The sequence below is a fragment of the Lycorma delicatula genome, chromosome 1 (assembly GCF_047948215.1).
Source record: "Lycorma delicatula isolate Av1 chromosome 1, ASM4794821v1, whole genome shotgun sequence".
Classification (NCBI taxonomy): Eukaryota; Metazoa; Arthropoda; class Insecta; order Hemiptera; family Fulgoridae; genus Lycorma; species Lycorma delicatula.
In genome coordinates, this window is record NC_134455.1 from 60930915 (window position 1) to 60945380 (window position 14466).

The following is a 14466-nucleotide window of genomic DNA, read 5'->3' on the forward strand; positions in this document are numbered from 1 at the left end:
GAGCGGTATGTCATTGAATATTCTTGGGCACTATGAGGAAGTCATGAACAAAATACACGAACACTATCTCATGCACTACCTCACATCTACTGTGTGGAAAAGATCCATGCAATTTATGGATCATCAAAAAAATCTATTCTCAAGCTTAATCATGAAGGAGGACTCCTTTCATCATCTCCTGCAGTGGCAACTACTTTAGCAGATTCTTTCTGCTCTGTCTCCCTCAGTTCATCATATAGTAACAAATTTCAGAGGTACAAGACAAAGATGGAAGTATTAAACAGTGGTGAATTAAATGCTCCATTTTTATTCAATGAGTTGTCACATGCACTTAAAAGCTCATGTGACACCTCCCCTGGATCTGACAACATTCACCTTGGTATGCTGTCACACCTTCCTAATTCGACGCTACAACATCTATTGAACATTTATAATGGTTTATTATCCGTACAAGTCTTCTCACCCATCTGGTCAGAAGTCACTGTCGTACCAATACTTAAACCTGGTAAAGACTAAGCAAGCCCCTCAAGCTTCACCCTATCTGACAGGTGTTTTATGTAAAGTGATGGAAAGAATGGCAAACCACAGGTTTATATGGTACTTACAGAGACATGGCCTTTTATCTCCAGAACAATGTGGTTTCCGAAAAGGACAGAATCCATTGACCATTTATTGTTATTGGAAATAGCTATTCAAAACGCTTTCCTATTCTGCCAGTGCCTCATCTTCTTTGATATCAGAAAGGTGTATGACACAGCGTGGCAATGTGTCATCCTAAACACCCTAAAAGAATGGGGAGTCAAGAGCAATGTGCTTGCTTTTATTAGGGGTTTTTTAAATGACTGAACTTTCCATGTTTGTGTTGGAGATTTTCTATCGGATATCATCATCTTGGAGAATGGAGTATCTCAAGGAAGTGCATTAAGTGCCACCTTATTTTCTGTAGCCATCAACGGTATTACTAAATGTGTGCAGCCACCTATTTCTTGTTCATTATTTGTTGATGAATTTGCTATATATTTACGTCCTGTTTAACAGCCACAGCAGAGAGACTACTACAGAATACCATATCTCGCCTTGAAGCTTGGTCCAGGGTTACCAGCTTCACCTTTTCACTTGAGAAAACAAAATGTGTAGTCTTTTCTCAGCTATGAGACCCTTCTGTTCCGCAAGTCTTTCACAACGGAGAGCTAATTACTATCTCTCCTGATATCAGGTTTTTAGGTTTATTCTCTGATAGCCGCCTTACTTGGATCAAACGCATCAAAGAATTAAAAACAAACTGTTCCAAACTTTTGGATATGCTGCGAGTCCTTAGCAACACCAATTGGAGAATCGATTGATCATGTATGATACATTTTTATTATTCCTTAGTTTGTTCCCATTTAGATAATGGTTGTGTCGCCTACTCTTCAGCACGTCATAGCGTGCTTAAAATGCTGAATGTTGTACATCATATTTTCTTTCAGCTTGCCAGAGGTGCCTTTAAATCAAGCCCTGTCATAATCTTACTTATTGACTGCAGTGAGCCATCACTGAGGAATAGATAGGACCAGCTTTTAGCATTTTTTTTTTTCCCATCTTAAAGGACAGCCAAATCACTTGTCTTTTGACTCAGTCTGTAGGAATCCTAATTTAGGAAGGTATGAGGACCATCCACATTTACTGCATCTGTAGATGTTTGTACCCAATGTCTATTGCCCCTTATAAATGTTGACAAACCTATTTTTCCAACATATCCGTGTTCATAACCTCCGTGGGGAATCAACCTTATAAATTTTATGTTTGACCTTATGATATACAATAAAGAATCAACACCACCTAATGTCTTCTAGCAAATGTTTCACTATATTCTTTCTAAGATAATCCCAGATGCAGTATTACACACAGATGGATCAAAACAGTATGAAACTGTTATTTGTGCATTTATGGTCAATGATAGAACTTACATATTTGGTCTACTTGTATAACGAGTGTGTCTACTGTTCAATTAATGCTATAAATAAGACTCTGAATATCATTAACCCCAAGTACTGAAATATCCTTATTTGCAGTGACTCGTGTAGTTCTCTACAAGCCTTAGAAAATCTTTATTCCAGATATCCTATGATCATCGAAATCTACAATGCAACCACTGAGTTGAACCATCACAACACAGATGTGAGTTTTTGCTGGATCCCCAGCCACGTGGTGATTCCGGGTAATGAACGTGCAGATTCAACTGCTAAAGACGCATGTAGTCAACCCTCTTTCACTACTCATGTTACTACATCCAACTCTATTAACTGTGTAAAACTCACACTTCGTGCAAAATGGCAAGATGACTGAATTGTTACAGTAGACAACTGTAACAATTCGACTGTTTACAACTTCGACATATCAAAGATACTGTCTTGCCATGGGATTCCTCCCGTAGGAGAATTCACCAATAGGAAGTGGTCCTATGTCGGCAGATAGGACACATGAGAGCTACTCCCAGGTACCTGATGTTAACGGAAAGTGCTTCACTATGCATAAGATGCGACTGCTGCTTAACTGTGCACCACATCTTTATGGACTGCATATATTATGTGGCCTTACATTGTAAATTTAAATTGCCCAGAAACATTCGTCAAATTCTGGGCAATAACAGGGAGGTTTTAAACTGGGTGTTGTTATTTCTCTGACAGATCATTTTATTATATAAAATTTAATATTGTTTTTACTAGTTTTTTAAGTTTGTTTTCTTAATTGTTTCTGTTATCTGAGAAGGGGCCATTTACACTCCTTTTGGACTTTGTTGAATTTTATTTGTTATTTAAATTTTATATATTTTTTCTGTTTGTTTTTATTTTTTATTTTTTTGTTTCATTTTAAATTTATTTATCTTATTATTACTCTGACTGATTTTAGTCATAAGTTTTTTGTGATGTTTAATTTTTGTTATTAGTTGTAAATTTTAGTTTTTGTTTTCTAATATTTTAGTTTTTTTAAATGTTTTATTATTTTTTTTAATGCTATTTTAGCTGTGATATTAGTTGTAAGTTTTTGTTTGTTTAATTTTTTAGTTTTTTAATGTAGTTTTAGTTATCTGCTTTTCTTTTTTTCTTTTATTTATTTTATTCTGAGCAATGATAACGAAAGCCACTGAATTCTCATCTTCTTCATACAACTGTCTATCTGCTGTTGGTGGTGCCCTCGACATGGCCAATGACGATGACAGGGTGCTGTTAACAGGGAATGGAGTTGGTATGGAAGTACATTCACAAAAATTAGGATTCAAATTGCTGTACATCTGGGTAAGTTGCATGAATAGAATTTGAAATTGAAGCTTGTCACTTGGTTTCATCTTTTTTATATGCGACAACTATGACATCAGAAACATTTCATCTGGGTCCTGCATTACTTTTGTGGACTAAATTTACCTCCAGAACATTGAGAATTTCTCTTTCAAAAGGAAGAATTTCCTCTTTCGCTTGTTTGGCATGCGAGAACATGGTCCAGCAATAATAGCTGGTTCTTTGGTTCTTACTGCTGGTGCTTCTCTTGCTTCAGAATTCATAATTTCATGATCAGTATTCATGTTTACTGAAGTACTGATAAAAAAAAAAAATGTTCAAATAACCACCAAAGAATTAAAATACATCCAAAGACTTAAGAAATAAGGGTTTTTTTAGAATACTAATTAAACATTATTTTCATTCTGTACAAAATGAGGAGACAATACACTTATTATCAGTTTTGGAACGCTTAGGAATTATTCAGGATGCTGTGACAGGGGTTTTTTTGTTGTTGTAAAGTAAGAATTAAAGCAGAGGTTGACAGTGTTATTGTACTTACTCTCTTTGCTCATAAACTGCTTGAAGAAAGGTCATTTGCTTATGGTGTACATAAGGTTTGTTTGTTTTTCTTGCATCACCACTTTTTCCTACTTCATTTTGAATACTTTTCAAGAAGCTGTCCTTCATACTCTTCCGTCTCTTTTGCACTTCTTTTCCTGCAAAATTTCAGGTATTAATTACAAACTAGTCATTTACTCCTAAACTTTCTTTTAGGAATGCGACATCACCTACTACACCTTCAACATTAACATTGACATTGACATTGATGACGCACTTTCTTTCAGTACACTTTACTCAGGGCGTAAAGTGTAACAAAGTATATTTTACATCAATTAATATGACTAAATAATGGCCACATTTATCAGGTACTTGACGACTAAATTTGATTCGCTCACTATACTTTGAATTCCTTCTTAGTCGCTCAACGATTTCTTCTATTATTCAAGATACATGTACAGCTATTTGGGAAGTGATGAAAGGGGAGTACATGAGACAGCCAACTGTGGAAGAGTGAAAGGCAATCAGTGATCAATGCGAAAAAAGGGTAAATTTCCCTCATTGCTTGGGGGCAATTGATGGCAAATGTACAAGAATTATAAAACTGTGGGGTTCAGATAGTGAATACTTCAACTAAAAGAAGTTTGTATTAATGGCTATAGTTGATTCCAGTTATTATTTCCAATATGTTGATGCAGGATCTTTTGGTCACAAAGGAGACTCAAATATATAGAAAACAACTGAGCTAGGTAAAAAGGTTCACGAACAAACTTTAAACTTGCCTCAGCCTGTACCTTTGCTTAACGATCTGTCTGGACAACCAGTGCCCTATGTTTTTGTCGCTGACAAAGCTTTTGCTAAGTATGAAAATGTCATGAGATTGCAACCTGCAAGGAAATTGACTTGGCAACAAAGAGTTTATAATTATAGGCTGTCTAGAGCATAGCTTTGGATATGGATTTGGCATATTAGCAAATAAATGGTGCATTCTTCATCAACTAATTGTTCTTAGTATTGATATGGCCGACATCATTATCCAAGCATGCTGTGTGCTTCACAATTTTGTCAGACACCAAGATGGTTACAATTTTGAAGATACCTTCTCATGCCCACTTAAAGTATTCCTGCAATTGGAACAAGAGGAAACAACATTGTAGTTGAGAGCAGAGACAGTTTAAAAAGTTTTATCTGTTCTCCTGCAGGTTCATTGCCTTGGCAAAATCATCCTCGTAACATTGTAGCTTAGGAACTTTATTGGTATAAGTAAATAGTACAATCTACTAACATAGCAATAATTTTGTACCAAATTATAACTATTGCTAACTAAACTATAATTATTGCTAACTAAATTAGCAATAATTTTGAAAATTGTGAACTAGTAAGTTTTGTATAATGCCCTCTTGTAGGTTGTAACTTGCAACTTAAAAATAAAGTTCAATTTATATTACTACTTACCAAAATTAGATTTTGTGTTTTCATCCATCTGGTCCTATTTTTCACCAATAACATTTTTAATTATAACCAACCAAGCTTTTTACAAATATCCACCTTTTCAGTTAATGGTTTTTGAAATCATATGCCTTGTATGGAAAGATATGAATATTTTTCAATTTCAAGAATGATAACCTCACTATCCAAGTAGTATTCCATGATATAATTTTTTAAATATAAAAAATTGAAGAATGTAGCAAAAACAGAAATACTGATTTGCAGCAAAGTGTTTTCATATACATGTTGCCACGCACTGAGCTTGAAAAATAGGTCTGCTTGTATTCGCCAGTGGCTGACCTTGAGAACGTGACACTGAAGCTCCATGCCAGTGGGAAAACAAGCTGCATTTGACCACACCTATGCTACAGCAACCTATCTATATTTTGAGGTTGTTTTCACGCTATGTTTTGGTTTGAAGAACCAAACCACAGTAAGAGGTAAGGCTGGCCGCAGCCTTACCTCTTATAAATATTACCAGCTGATGCTATGTATCTGTTTCAGTTGGAATTGGAAGTAATATTACAATGGAAGTTGGAGTAGCAATAGAAGAGAATGATGACTATCGCAGTGAATGTGAGAATTGTAATTTGAGTGCAGGGCAAGGCCAGGAGTACTTTTTAGAGGATCTGGAAACTATGACTTTGCACCGGCGGCCACATGAACCAGAGACACACACATCTGCTTCAGGACCATATTATCGCACTTCTTTGACATTACCTACCCAGTGTCGCAGGTAGTAAGTTTATGATTAATTTATGTATATTAATAACATATTTCCAAATTATTAAAGGACTTAATTAGTTTTTTGAACCATGATTGCTTTCATAATTATCAATTAAGCTCTGAAACTTTTACTTTAGCTTTGAGTTTGAATTTAAAGCCTAAGTGAGAAATTAAGTGCACTTTCTATTAATTTTCAATTTCAGTCGCATCTTTCTACAGACTGAAGATAATTCACCTTAAATTTTTGTGGAAAGTTTGTGAAAACCAAGAACTACTTTTTTTTTACTTTTATGTACTCTTTACTGTAAAAGTGTAATATTCTTTACAAAAACTCACATGTTATCTTATTCTCATTCTCTTTAATTAAAAATAGAATCCATGGCATTTTTGGGAATATTTTTATTATTAGTTTTATATTTGAAATATTTTTTTTATATCGGATTCAATTTATACATCCTCATTTATTACCCAAATATATTACAATCTAGGTATTGTTATGTTGGCTTTGGATAATAAATAATTTTTTTTGAGCTCCATCTTTGATTTAATTACCACATTGTAATTACTTCAAATGCATATCGATGTGAACTTTATTTTCAGTTTTTTATTTTACAAATGATGTTTTGGTTTAATCAAATTTCTTTAACTTTTGTTTGTTTTTAGTTAACCATAGTTTGCACAGTTCTCTTGGAATTAAATTCTCTAAAAGGTTTTTAATAAATTAAGTAAATTTACACAAAAATTGTAAAAAATTTGTCACCAATTTTTTGGCATTACACAATTTTCTTGAATACAGTCTTGGAAGTAATTTTTTAGGTGAAAAATGAAAAATAATTTTTGTTCTCAAAGATTTCTATAAATCACCAATTTTGTCTCATTATTTGTGTATCAAGAATTTCAATGTAATTCATTTTACTAGCGGAGCAGAAATTGGGTAAAACATTTTGTTAGCTGTAACTTGAAAGTAAAGCATTTTGACTCTGTACACGTTGTATTTGTATGAACATTTTCTTTATTTCACCAGTAAAAAATATTCTGAAATTGTTCCATTTCTTCATGATACAACTGTGTGTATTAATCTTAATAAAAATTTTATTGACTTGACTGTTTAGCTTTTAGGTCATGTTATAAATAAAAATTAAATGAATATCTGCTTATCTTTAGTTTATATCTTAGCTAATATTATTATCAGTTAGTATCTTTAAAAAGTACTCTTCACCGGAGAAAGTAAAATTAAAATACTAATAACCAAGATAAAAATGTGATGGGTCTTATTGTTACTCAATTGAATTTTGTTACAGCTGTTGAAGATGATCTTATTATGGTATTCTGCAGCAGCTGTTCGACTACGTCATATCCAGTTTTTACGTTTATGATATTTTCTTTTAATTTGATTTGTGTGCTTTGGTATATACAAGTATATGTATATGATTTATTCATTATCAATGTGTAAGTTTTGCTTTCTTTATTACAAGTAATATGTAAATTTATCATGTCATCTTGAAAATTTCCAAATGTAGATTTTCTTTCAAATTATGACTTTTTCAAATATGATTTGTTTAATTTGAATGTAGGTTTCCATATTTATGAGATATGTGCAGAAAGTAAGGTTAGGACATTTAACAAAAATCAAAAACTTCATACAAACTGTTGAATTATTATTAAGGTAATAATTACTATTAATGAAATTTATGACATATTACATAACTATACCATTATTTCTCTATTTATCTGCCATTCAGTCCAAGCATTTGTTCAGCTGGGGTATCAACTTTTGTATTCCTGTGTCACATCCCTGCTGTCATCTCCTTTGACCATTCAAACATGGTATTCTTTATCTCTTTGTCAATTGAAAAGCATTTTCCACCCATATGTTCTTTCAAGAGGGTGAAGAGGAAAAAGTCACTTGATGTCAGATTGGGACTATGGGCAGGATGGTTTAGAATATCTCAACCAAAACTGTTGAGGTGATCAACCATTTTGTCTGCAGTGCGGGCTGAGTGTAATTATGCAACTGACACACTTCCTTTGACAGCTGCCCTCTTCTTTTGTTTTGAATGGCTCAATGGAGCTTTCGGAGAATCTTGCAGTATCTGTTGGCATTTATGGGTTGACCTGGAGTCAACAAATTGATAAGCAAAATTCTTTTTTGATCCTGGAAAAATTTCACCATTATTTTTTTCAGACTGTTGCATTTGAATTTTTATAGGGAACCAGTATGCCACCACTGCATAGATTGCCTTTTGGATAATGGCGTGTAAATGAGCCACCCAGGTTTTATCCTGTCACTATAGAGCTGAGAAATTCTTCACTCTTGAACTCATAATGGTCAAGAAACTGCTGAGACAATAAACTTGATTTGTTTCATGTTCTTCTGTTAACGTTTTTATTACCCACCATGCCACGCTTACAGTAACCTTTGAAAATTCCAATGATTGGTTACTGTTTCGTTCAGCACAGTTTGACCAATCCCAGAAATTTTAAGGTCTTCTCTGTATACAGTTGTGACTAAAGACCTAGGATACCGGAAACTGTTGCATGTTGGGTCCCAAAAATGTTGAGTGACGATCACGAAATACAGCAAATGGCGTCAGCATTAATGTTTCTCACACATTAAGATAATGAGAGGGAAGAGGTTTTAAAGTCTACCGTTACTGGCGATGAGACTTGGATTCAGTATGACAATCCAGAAACCAAAGAACAGTCTAAGTAATAGATGCACACTTCTCCAAATAAGCTGAAAATGAAACAAACAGACACTGAGCAACAGGAAAACAATGGCTACAGTTTTTTGGGACTGTAAGTATATCTTGTTGGTAGACTTTATGGAGCAGAGGATAATAGTAACAAAGGAAGCTTGTTGTGAATCTTTACATCGCCTCTGCAGACTGATCTGGAATAAACAAAGGCACACACTCTTCTAGCGTGGTTTTAATCCATGATAATGCACGACCACACTGTGCCAACGTGATGTAAGACCTTCTCAAACAATTCAGTTGGGAAGTTTTCGACCATCTACCATATGGTCCAGACATAGACCTAGCGATTTTCACTTCTTTCAAGAATTGAAGGCATGGTTGGGTGGACAACACTTCACCACCAATGAAGAACTTCAGGAGGCTATCAAATGTACCTTATCTCACTAGTGGCAAACTGCTTTGAAGAGGGCATCACAAAGCTGGTGTCATGATACGACAAATGCCTCAATCGTTTTGGCGATTATGTAGAAAAATAAGTTAGGTAATCTCAGCTTTTAATACTAATTATTTTGTTATGTCAGTGTGTCGTTTTATTATAGCCCATTGGTGGTTGAAAAAACAGCCTTCTTATATTCCACATCTTTAAACTCTCTACACCACTGAAGGGCTCACACTTCACACTTGGGATTGGGAATTGCCGGGTTCATAGACATGATTCTGACATAACCAATCAAGCTACTGACCTCCATCTTGATTTTATTCACTTTGACCTTCCTTTCACTCTGGAGTGCTAATTTTGAAATGAAAAATTTCCCTTGGTGGAACAGACACATTACCTTACTTTTCAAACATACCAATATGATCATCACGTTCTGCTGCTTTTTCAGAATTAATAATACTATAACAGTTTTTCTATAGATTTTATATCGGCAAAACTAATGAAATTTTCTTTTTTATTATTATAATAAACAAATGTTTTTAAATTAATAACCCTTTTGCTTTGAAGGCTTTGGCGGTTGGCAGCAGTTATGTGACACACATTTTAAGTAAGGGCCATTTCAACTTTGCTGGCAATTTATACCTTGGAAACAAATAATTGTGTAGCATAATTATTTCTATGAGTATTCATCTGTTGGTATAGTTCAATTATATTTATGTTAATTACCATGCATAACTTTATTAAAATGAATGCTAAAATAAATAGTTTCATGAAGTGTGAGATTTGAGCAGTAATTTGTTTTTTGACAGTGAAAATCCACAAAGAAATTTTAATGTTAATGGACCAAAGTTTGTGTGTAGGTAACATTTTAAAATGCGTCATTTATTTTGAGAAGGCAGGATAAGTGTTTGCAATAAAGAATAGTTGTTCCTCATCTATAGTCACAAATGATTTGTTGGAAGAATTGAAAAAATTTGTATGAACAGATGATTATTTACAATTTTATATTTTGTCAAGTTAATTTCCAAATATATTGCATTTAGTGATTATAAAATTTTCAAATTATTTTGCAGAAGGTTGTGAGCCAGGTGAGTGCAAAAATATTGACAGTTAATATCTTGCTGCAGCTGAAACAGTTCTGCAGTGTTGTCTAAATGAAGTACTGCTTAACTACATTAATGGGAATGAGACTTGAACATTGTACATTATGAGTAGTAGTTGATGTAGTGGTAATACACATCATCTACAAGGCCCAAGAAGTTTGTGCGTGAATATTCAGATAGGAAGCTTATGACCACTTATTTTTTAGAGATAAAGGGATGGTGGAAGTCCTGCAAATGCCAATACGTAATGTGAAACTCTTAAAAATGTTTGTCTGGTTATTTAGAACAAAAGGTGAAAGCTACCCAGTAGAATGTTGTTTCTGTATGACAATGCGTGATCTCACACTGCCATTAAAGTAGTTAGGATTAAAGTGAGTTCACTGGGATATCTTTGTATATCCACCTTTGACTTTCATATATTTTTCCACATTTTAAATGAGGGCTTGTGTTACAGAGGTTTGAAAATGATGAACTGAAAAGCAAAGTAATTAATTGGTTCAAACCTTTGGCAAGAAATTTTTTCAAAAATGAGTTGTGGTGTAGTGATGACTATGTGGAACATTAATTTTTTTTTTGTCAAAAAGGCCCTTACAGAAAAACCATGTCTTTAAGTCTGTGTGATGTAGCTAATAAAGATTTATAATAAAAACAAAACTTATATATAATTTTGATGACTATACAGATTTAATAATTAATTAAGAAGTATTGTAATGTGCTTTCTTATTTTCTTATCACAGGTCTACATCATTGCATTGTACTCCAGCACAAACTGGAGCAAGAGAAAATTGGTTTAGCAGTATGCCTGAGTCAACATCATCATCTGATGACGAGGAATAATGATAAGATAATTATAAAATGTTGATCTGTTGAAATTTGTAACATTCAGGAATAGTTATAAATATGTGTTGGTGCCAAAAACCAGTCTGTGATCCAGTATATTTTGACTGATATTTAGTACTGAAGGACCTCATGTCCATTTGTTACAACAGTACGTATTTCTTTTTAGTCTTTCATGTTCTCTATGTTATTGCTATACAGTTATGATTGCTCAGCTATTACATTACTTTGATTATATCTTTCAATATAAACTGTTAATTATTTTATTACAATTTTTTTTTTTTTTAATATTTGTATTAAAGTGTAGATTCCAGGTAGAATAGTTTTTTGTTGAGATTTCTGTGAAAGTTATCAGAATAATTGAATAAGTTTACTTCTACATTATTACTGAAGCAATTGCAAGATTCCGTTCCGGTTGATGAAAGGGGTAGGTGGTTCTTTGCTTAGCCCTCTTGAATTTTGTGTCATTTTCCAAAATAAATATTAAAAAATGATGTAAATTATTTTTCATAATAAACCATGTTTCATTATATAATGTATTATAAAAAGAAATTTAGATGGTGATTTCAAATATAATGTATTTATAAAATGCAAAAGTTTCTTACAATTTAAATATTTATTAAAATTATTTTAAAAAGTATATTAAAATGGAAAAATAATGTAGTGAGACATGTATTTAGACAATAAGAGAGCTTTGCCAGTGGACTGATGAATATGAGGTCCAAGGACACCTGACGTCAATCCATTTATTTTGTTACTTTTTATGATTAATAAGTCTTTTAAAGCAGTATATTACAAATGTGAAAATAATTTTTAAAATAGAAAGGACTCATGACTATTTTAGACATACCTATTTTCCCAAAAGAGAGAGAGAGAGAGAGAGAGAGAAGTTTAATATTTACAATTTTGTTAAGAATGGCAAAAAAATTTTAATTTTTCTATTACTTTAACATTCATCATTTGGATCTTCCTTGATAAAATATGTATGTAAGCAAGTTCAGGTTGTAATAATAAACATAAGTAAATTTAATAAAAAAAAAGTTTTATATATTTTATACTTCCCAATGATGTAAGCATGAATATCTGTATTTAATCTTACCTAAAAAGAAAAAACACACACACATGTATATTATATATATATATATATATATAGAATTAAAAATATTTTAATTAGAACTAAATTAGTCTAAATTAAAAATATTTAAATATTTTATATTAAAGGGTAATATTAGTAACAATAATAAAGGATTAGTGAGTAATAGTGTAGGGGATATAACATTACTCACTATATAATCAGGTGATTTTAAAAAAGGAAGAATAAGAAATATGTACTGTTCAAATATTTCAAATGGCAGAAAACCGCTACTTACAACAAATAAGTTTAAGATGAGTGTTACTTTCAGAACAGTATGAGTGACAAGTAATCCTACAAGGACAGCAGTTGCTAAGATTGAATACACAATTCTTTGCAACAAATGTGTTAAACAAATTTTTTTTCAGTAACCTATTAATAACAGATGTTTAAAAAATTCTTTTAAACTCCTGATACTTTAACATAATAAATGTAATTGTGTCTCCACCTTATATTTTTAAATAAAAAAAGTAAATAAATGGATTCATTAATATAGTAAAAATTTCTTCCACAATTGTGTATTAATAACACTACACAAAGAAATATTCACAATCACAATAAAATATATATATATATATATATACGAAGTGCGACAATAAAGTAATGAGACTGATGTGAAAAAAAATGTTGTTTACCGTTTTAGTCATGTTTAGTGTTGTCTCCTTCAAAGTAGTTCCCCTCTGATTGCACACACTTATTCCAGCGCTTCTGCCATTGATGGTAACATTTCTGGAACTCATCTTCTGTAATATCCTCCAAGACCCTCGTCATAGCTTTTGGACATCTTGTGTTGTTTAAAAATGGTGTCCCTTGACCGCCATTTTGACTCTTAGAAATAGAAAAAAGTCGCACGGAGCGATATCTGTTGAATAAGGTGGCTGTGGTAGTACTGAAATTTGTTTTGAGGTTAAAAATTGCTGTACTGACAGAGCAGTATGGGATGGTGCATTATCTTGATGCAGAATCCAATTATCAGCAATGTTGGCACGGATACGAAGAACTCGTTTACGAAGTCTTTCTAAAATTTCTTTGTAGAAGTATTGGTTAACTTTTGTTCAGGAAGCACCCACTCTTTATGAACAGTTTCCTTGGAATCGAAGAAGCATACAAGCATGCATTTCACTTTTAACTTTGACATGCGAGCTTTTTTTGGTCTGGGTGATCCCTTTGAGCACCATTGCGAACTTTGGCGTTTTGTCTCTGGATCGTATTGAAAAAACCAACCTTCATCACCAGTGATAACACGGCTCAACAAATCTGGATTGATTTCCATTTGCTCTAACAAATCGGCTGCCACATTTTTCCGTGTTTCTCGATGTTGTTGTGTGAGAATTTTGGGGACCATTTTTGCACAAATCTTTCTCATACCAAGATCTTCAATTAATATTAGACGAACCGTTTCTCGATTGATGTTGAGTTCTTCTGCAATCATTTTCACGGATAATTTTTGATCAGATCGTACGATTTCACGCACCCTGGTCAAGTTGACATCTGTCCGTGAGGTTGTTGGTCGTTCACTGCGGTCTTCATCTTCAACATTCGTTCTGCCTTCACTAAAAATTTTATGCCTCCGAAAAACTTGAGCTCTTGACATAACCTCCTCTCCAAAAGCCTTCTGAAGCTTACCATAAGTTGTCATCAAGTTTTCACCCAATTTAACGCAAAAAGAAATGGCATACAGTTGCGCAATATTTTGCGGTTTCATTTCTGTGATGAGAGACACAAACACGTGTTCACTTATTACAGCACAACTCACAACTGAACAATTGCATCAATATGACGCTTGGACTAGAAGTAGCTTATAGACCAAGGTCAAAGATGGTGTGCCTACGCAAGCTGCAGGTTGCCACATCTTGCAAAGAAAAATCAGTCTCTACTTTATTGTCGCACCTCGTGTATACTTTAGACAATAAGATGTCTAATAAAGCTAGTTATTTAGTGTAAAATAATAATTTAGCATATAACAGTGCTAAAATGTTTTTGTTTTTTTTTTATGTAAAGTAAAATTTACTCACAAAACAATGAAAGTAATTACATAAATTAATTTCTTACTATACAGAACAGATTCAATTAATACATCATGTATTCATTTATAAGTAATATAGTACTGTAATTAAAATATTTTTCCCAAATTTATAATATTTCATCAAAAAAAGGTAAAAATTAATTTTTAAATATAGAACTTAATAAAATTTGAAGTCAATAATTTTTAAGAGCTGTGTTC

The 14466-nt window shown here is 32.9% G+C and overlaps 1 protein-coding gene and 1 pseudogene across 2 annotated transcripts in view; one reads left to right on the top strand and one right to left on the bottom strand.

The window, feature by feature from the left end:
* Window positions 1–12141, top strand: part of LOC142318114 (uncharacterized) — a 51087-nt gene extending 38946 nt beyond the window's left edge. The window contains exons 6-7 of one of the 2 annotated variants that reach the window (XM_075354653.1): window positions 5811–6042; window positions 11011–12141. In XM_075354653.1, the coding sequence (XP_075210768.1) occupies window positions 5811–6042; window positions 11011–11110 (332 nt within the window). In that variant the 3' untranslated portion in view covers window positions 11111–12141. Of the gene's footprint in view, window positions 1–5810; window positions 6043–7333; window positions 7464–11010 lie in introns of those variants that run through there. The other variant, XM_075354654.1, reaches the window with a different exon arrangement.
* LOC142318504 (uncharacterized) lies at window positions 2259–5468 on the bottom strand (annotated as a pseudogene).
* Window positions 12142–14466: the final 2325 nt, after the last annotated feature.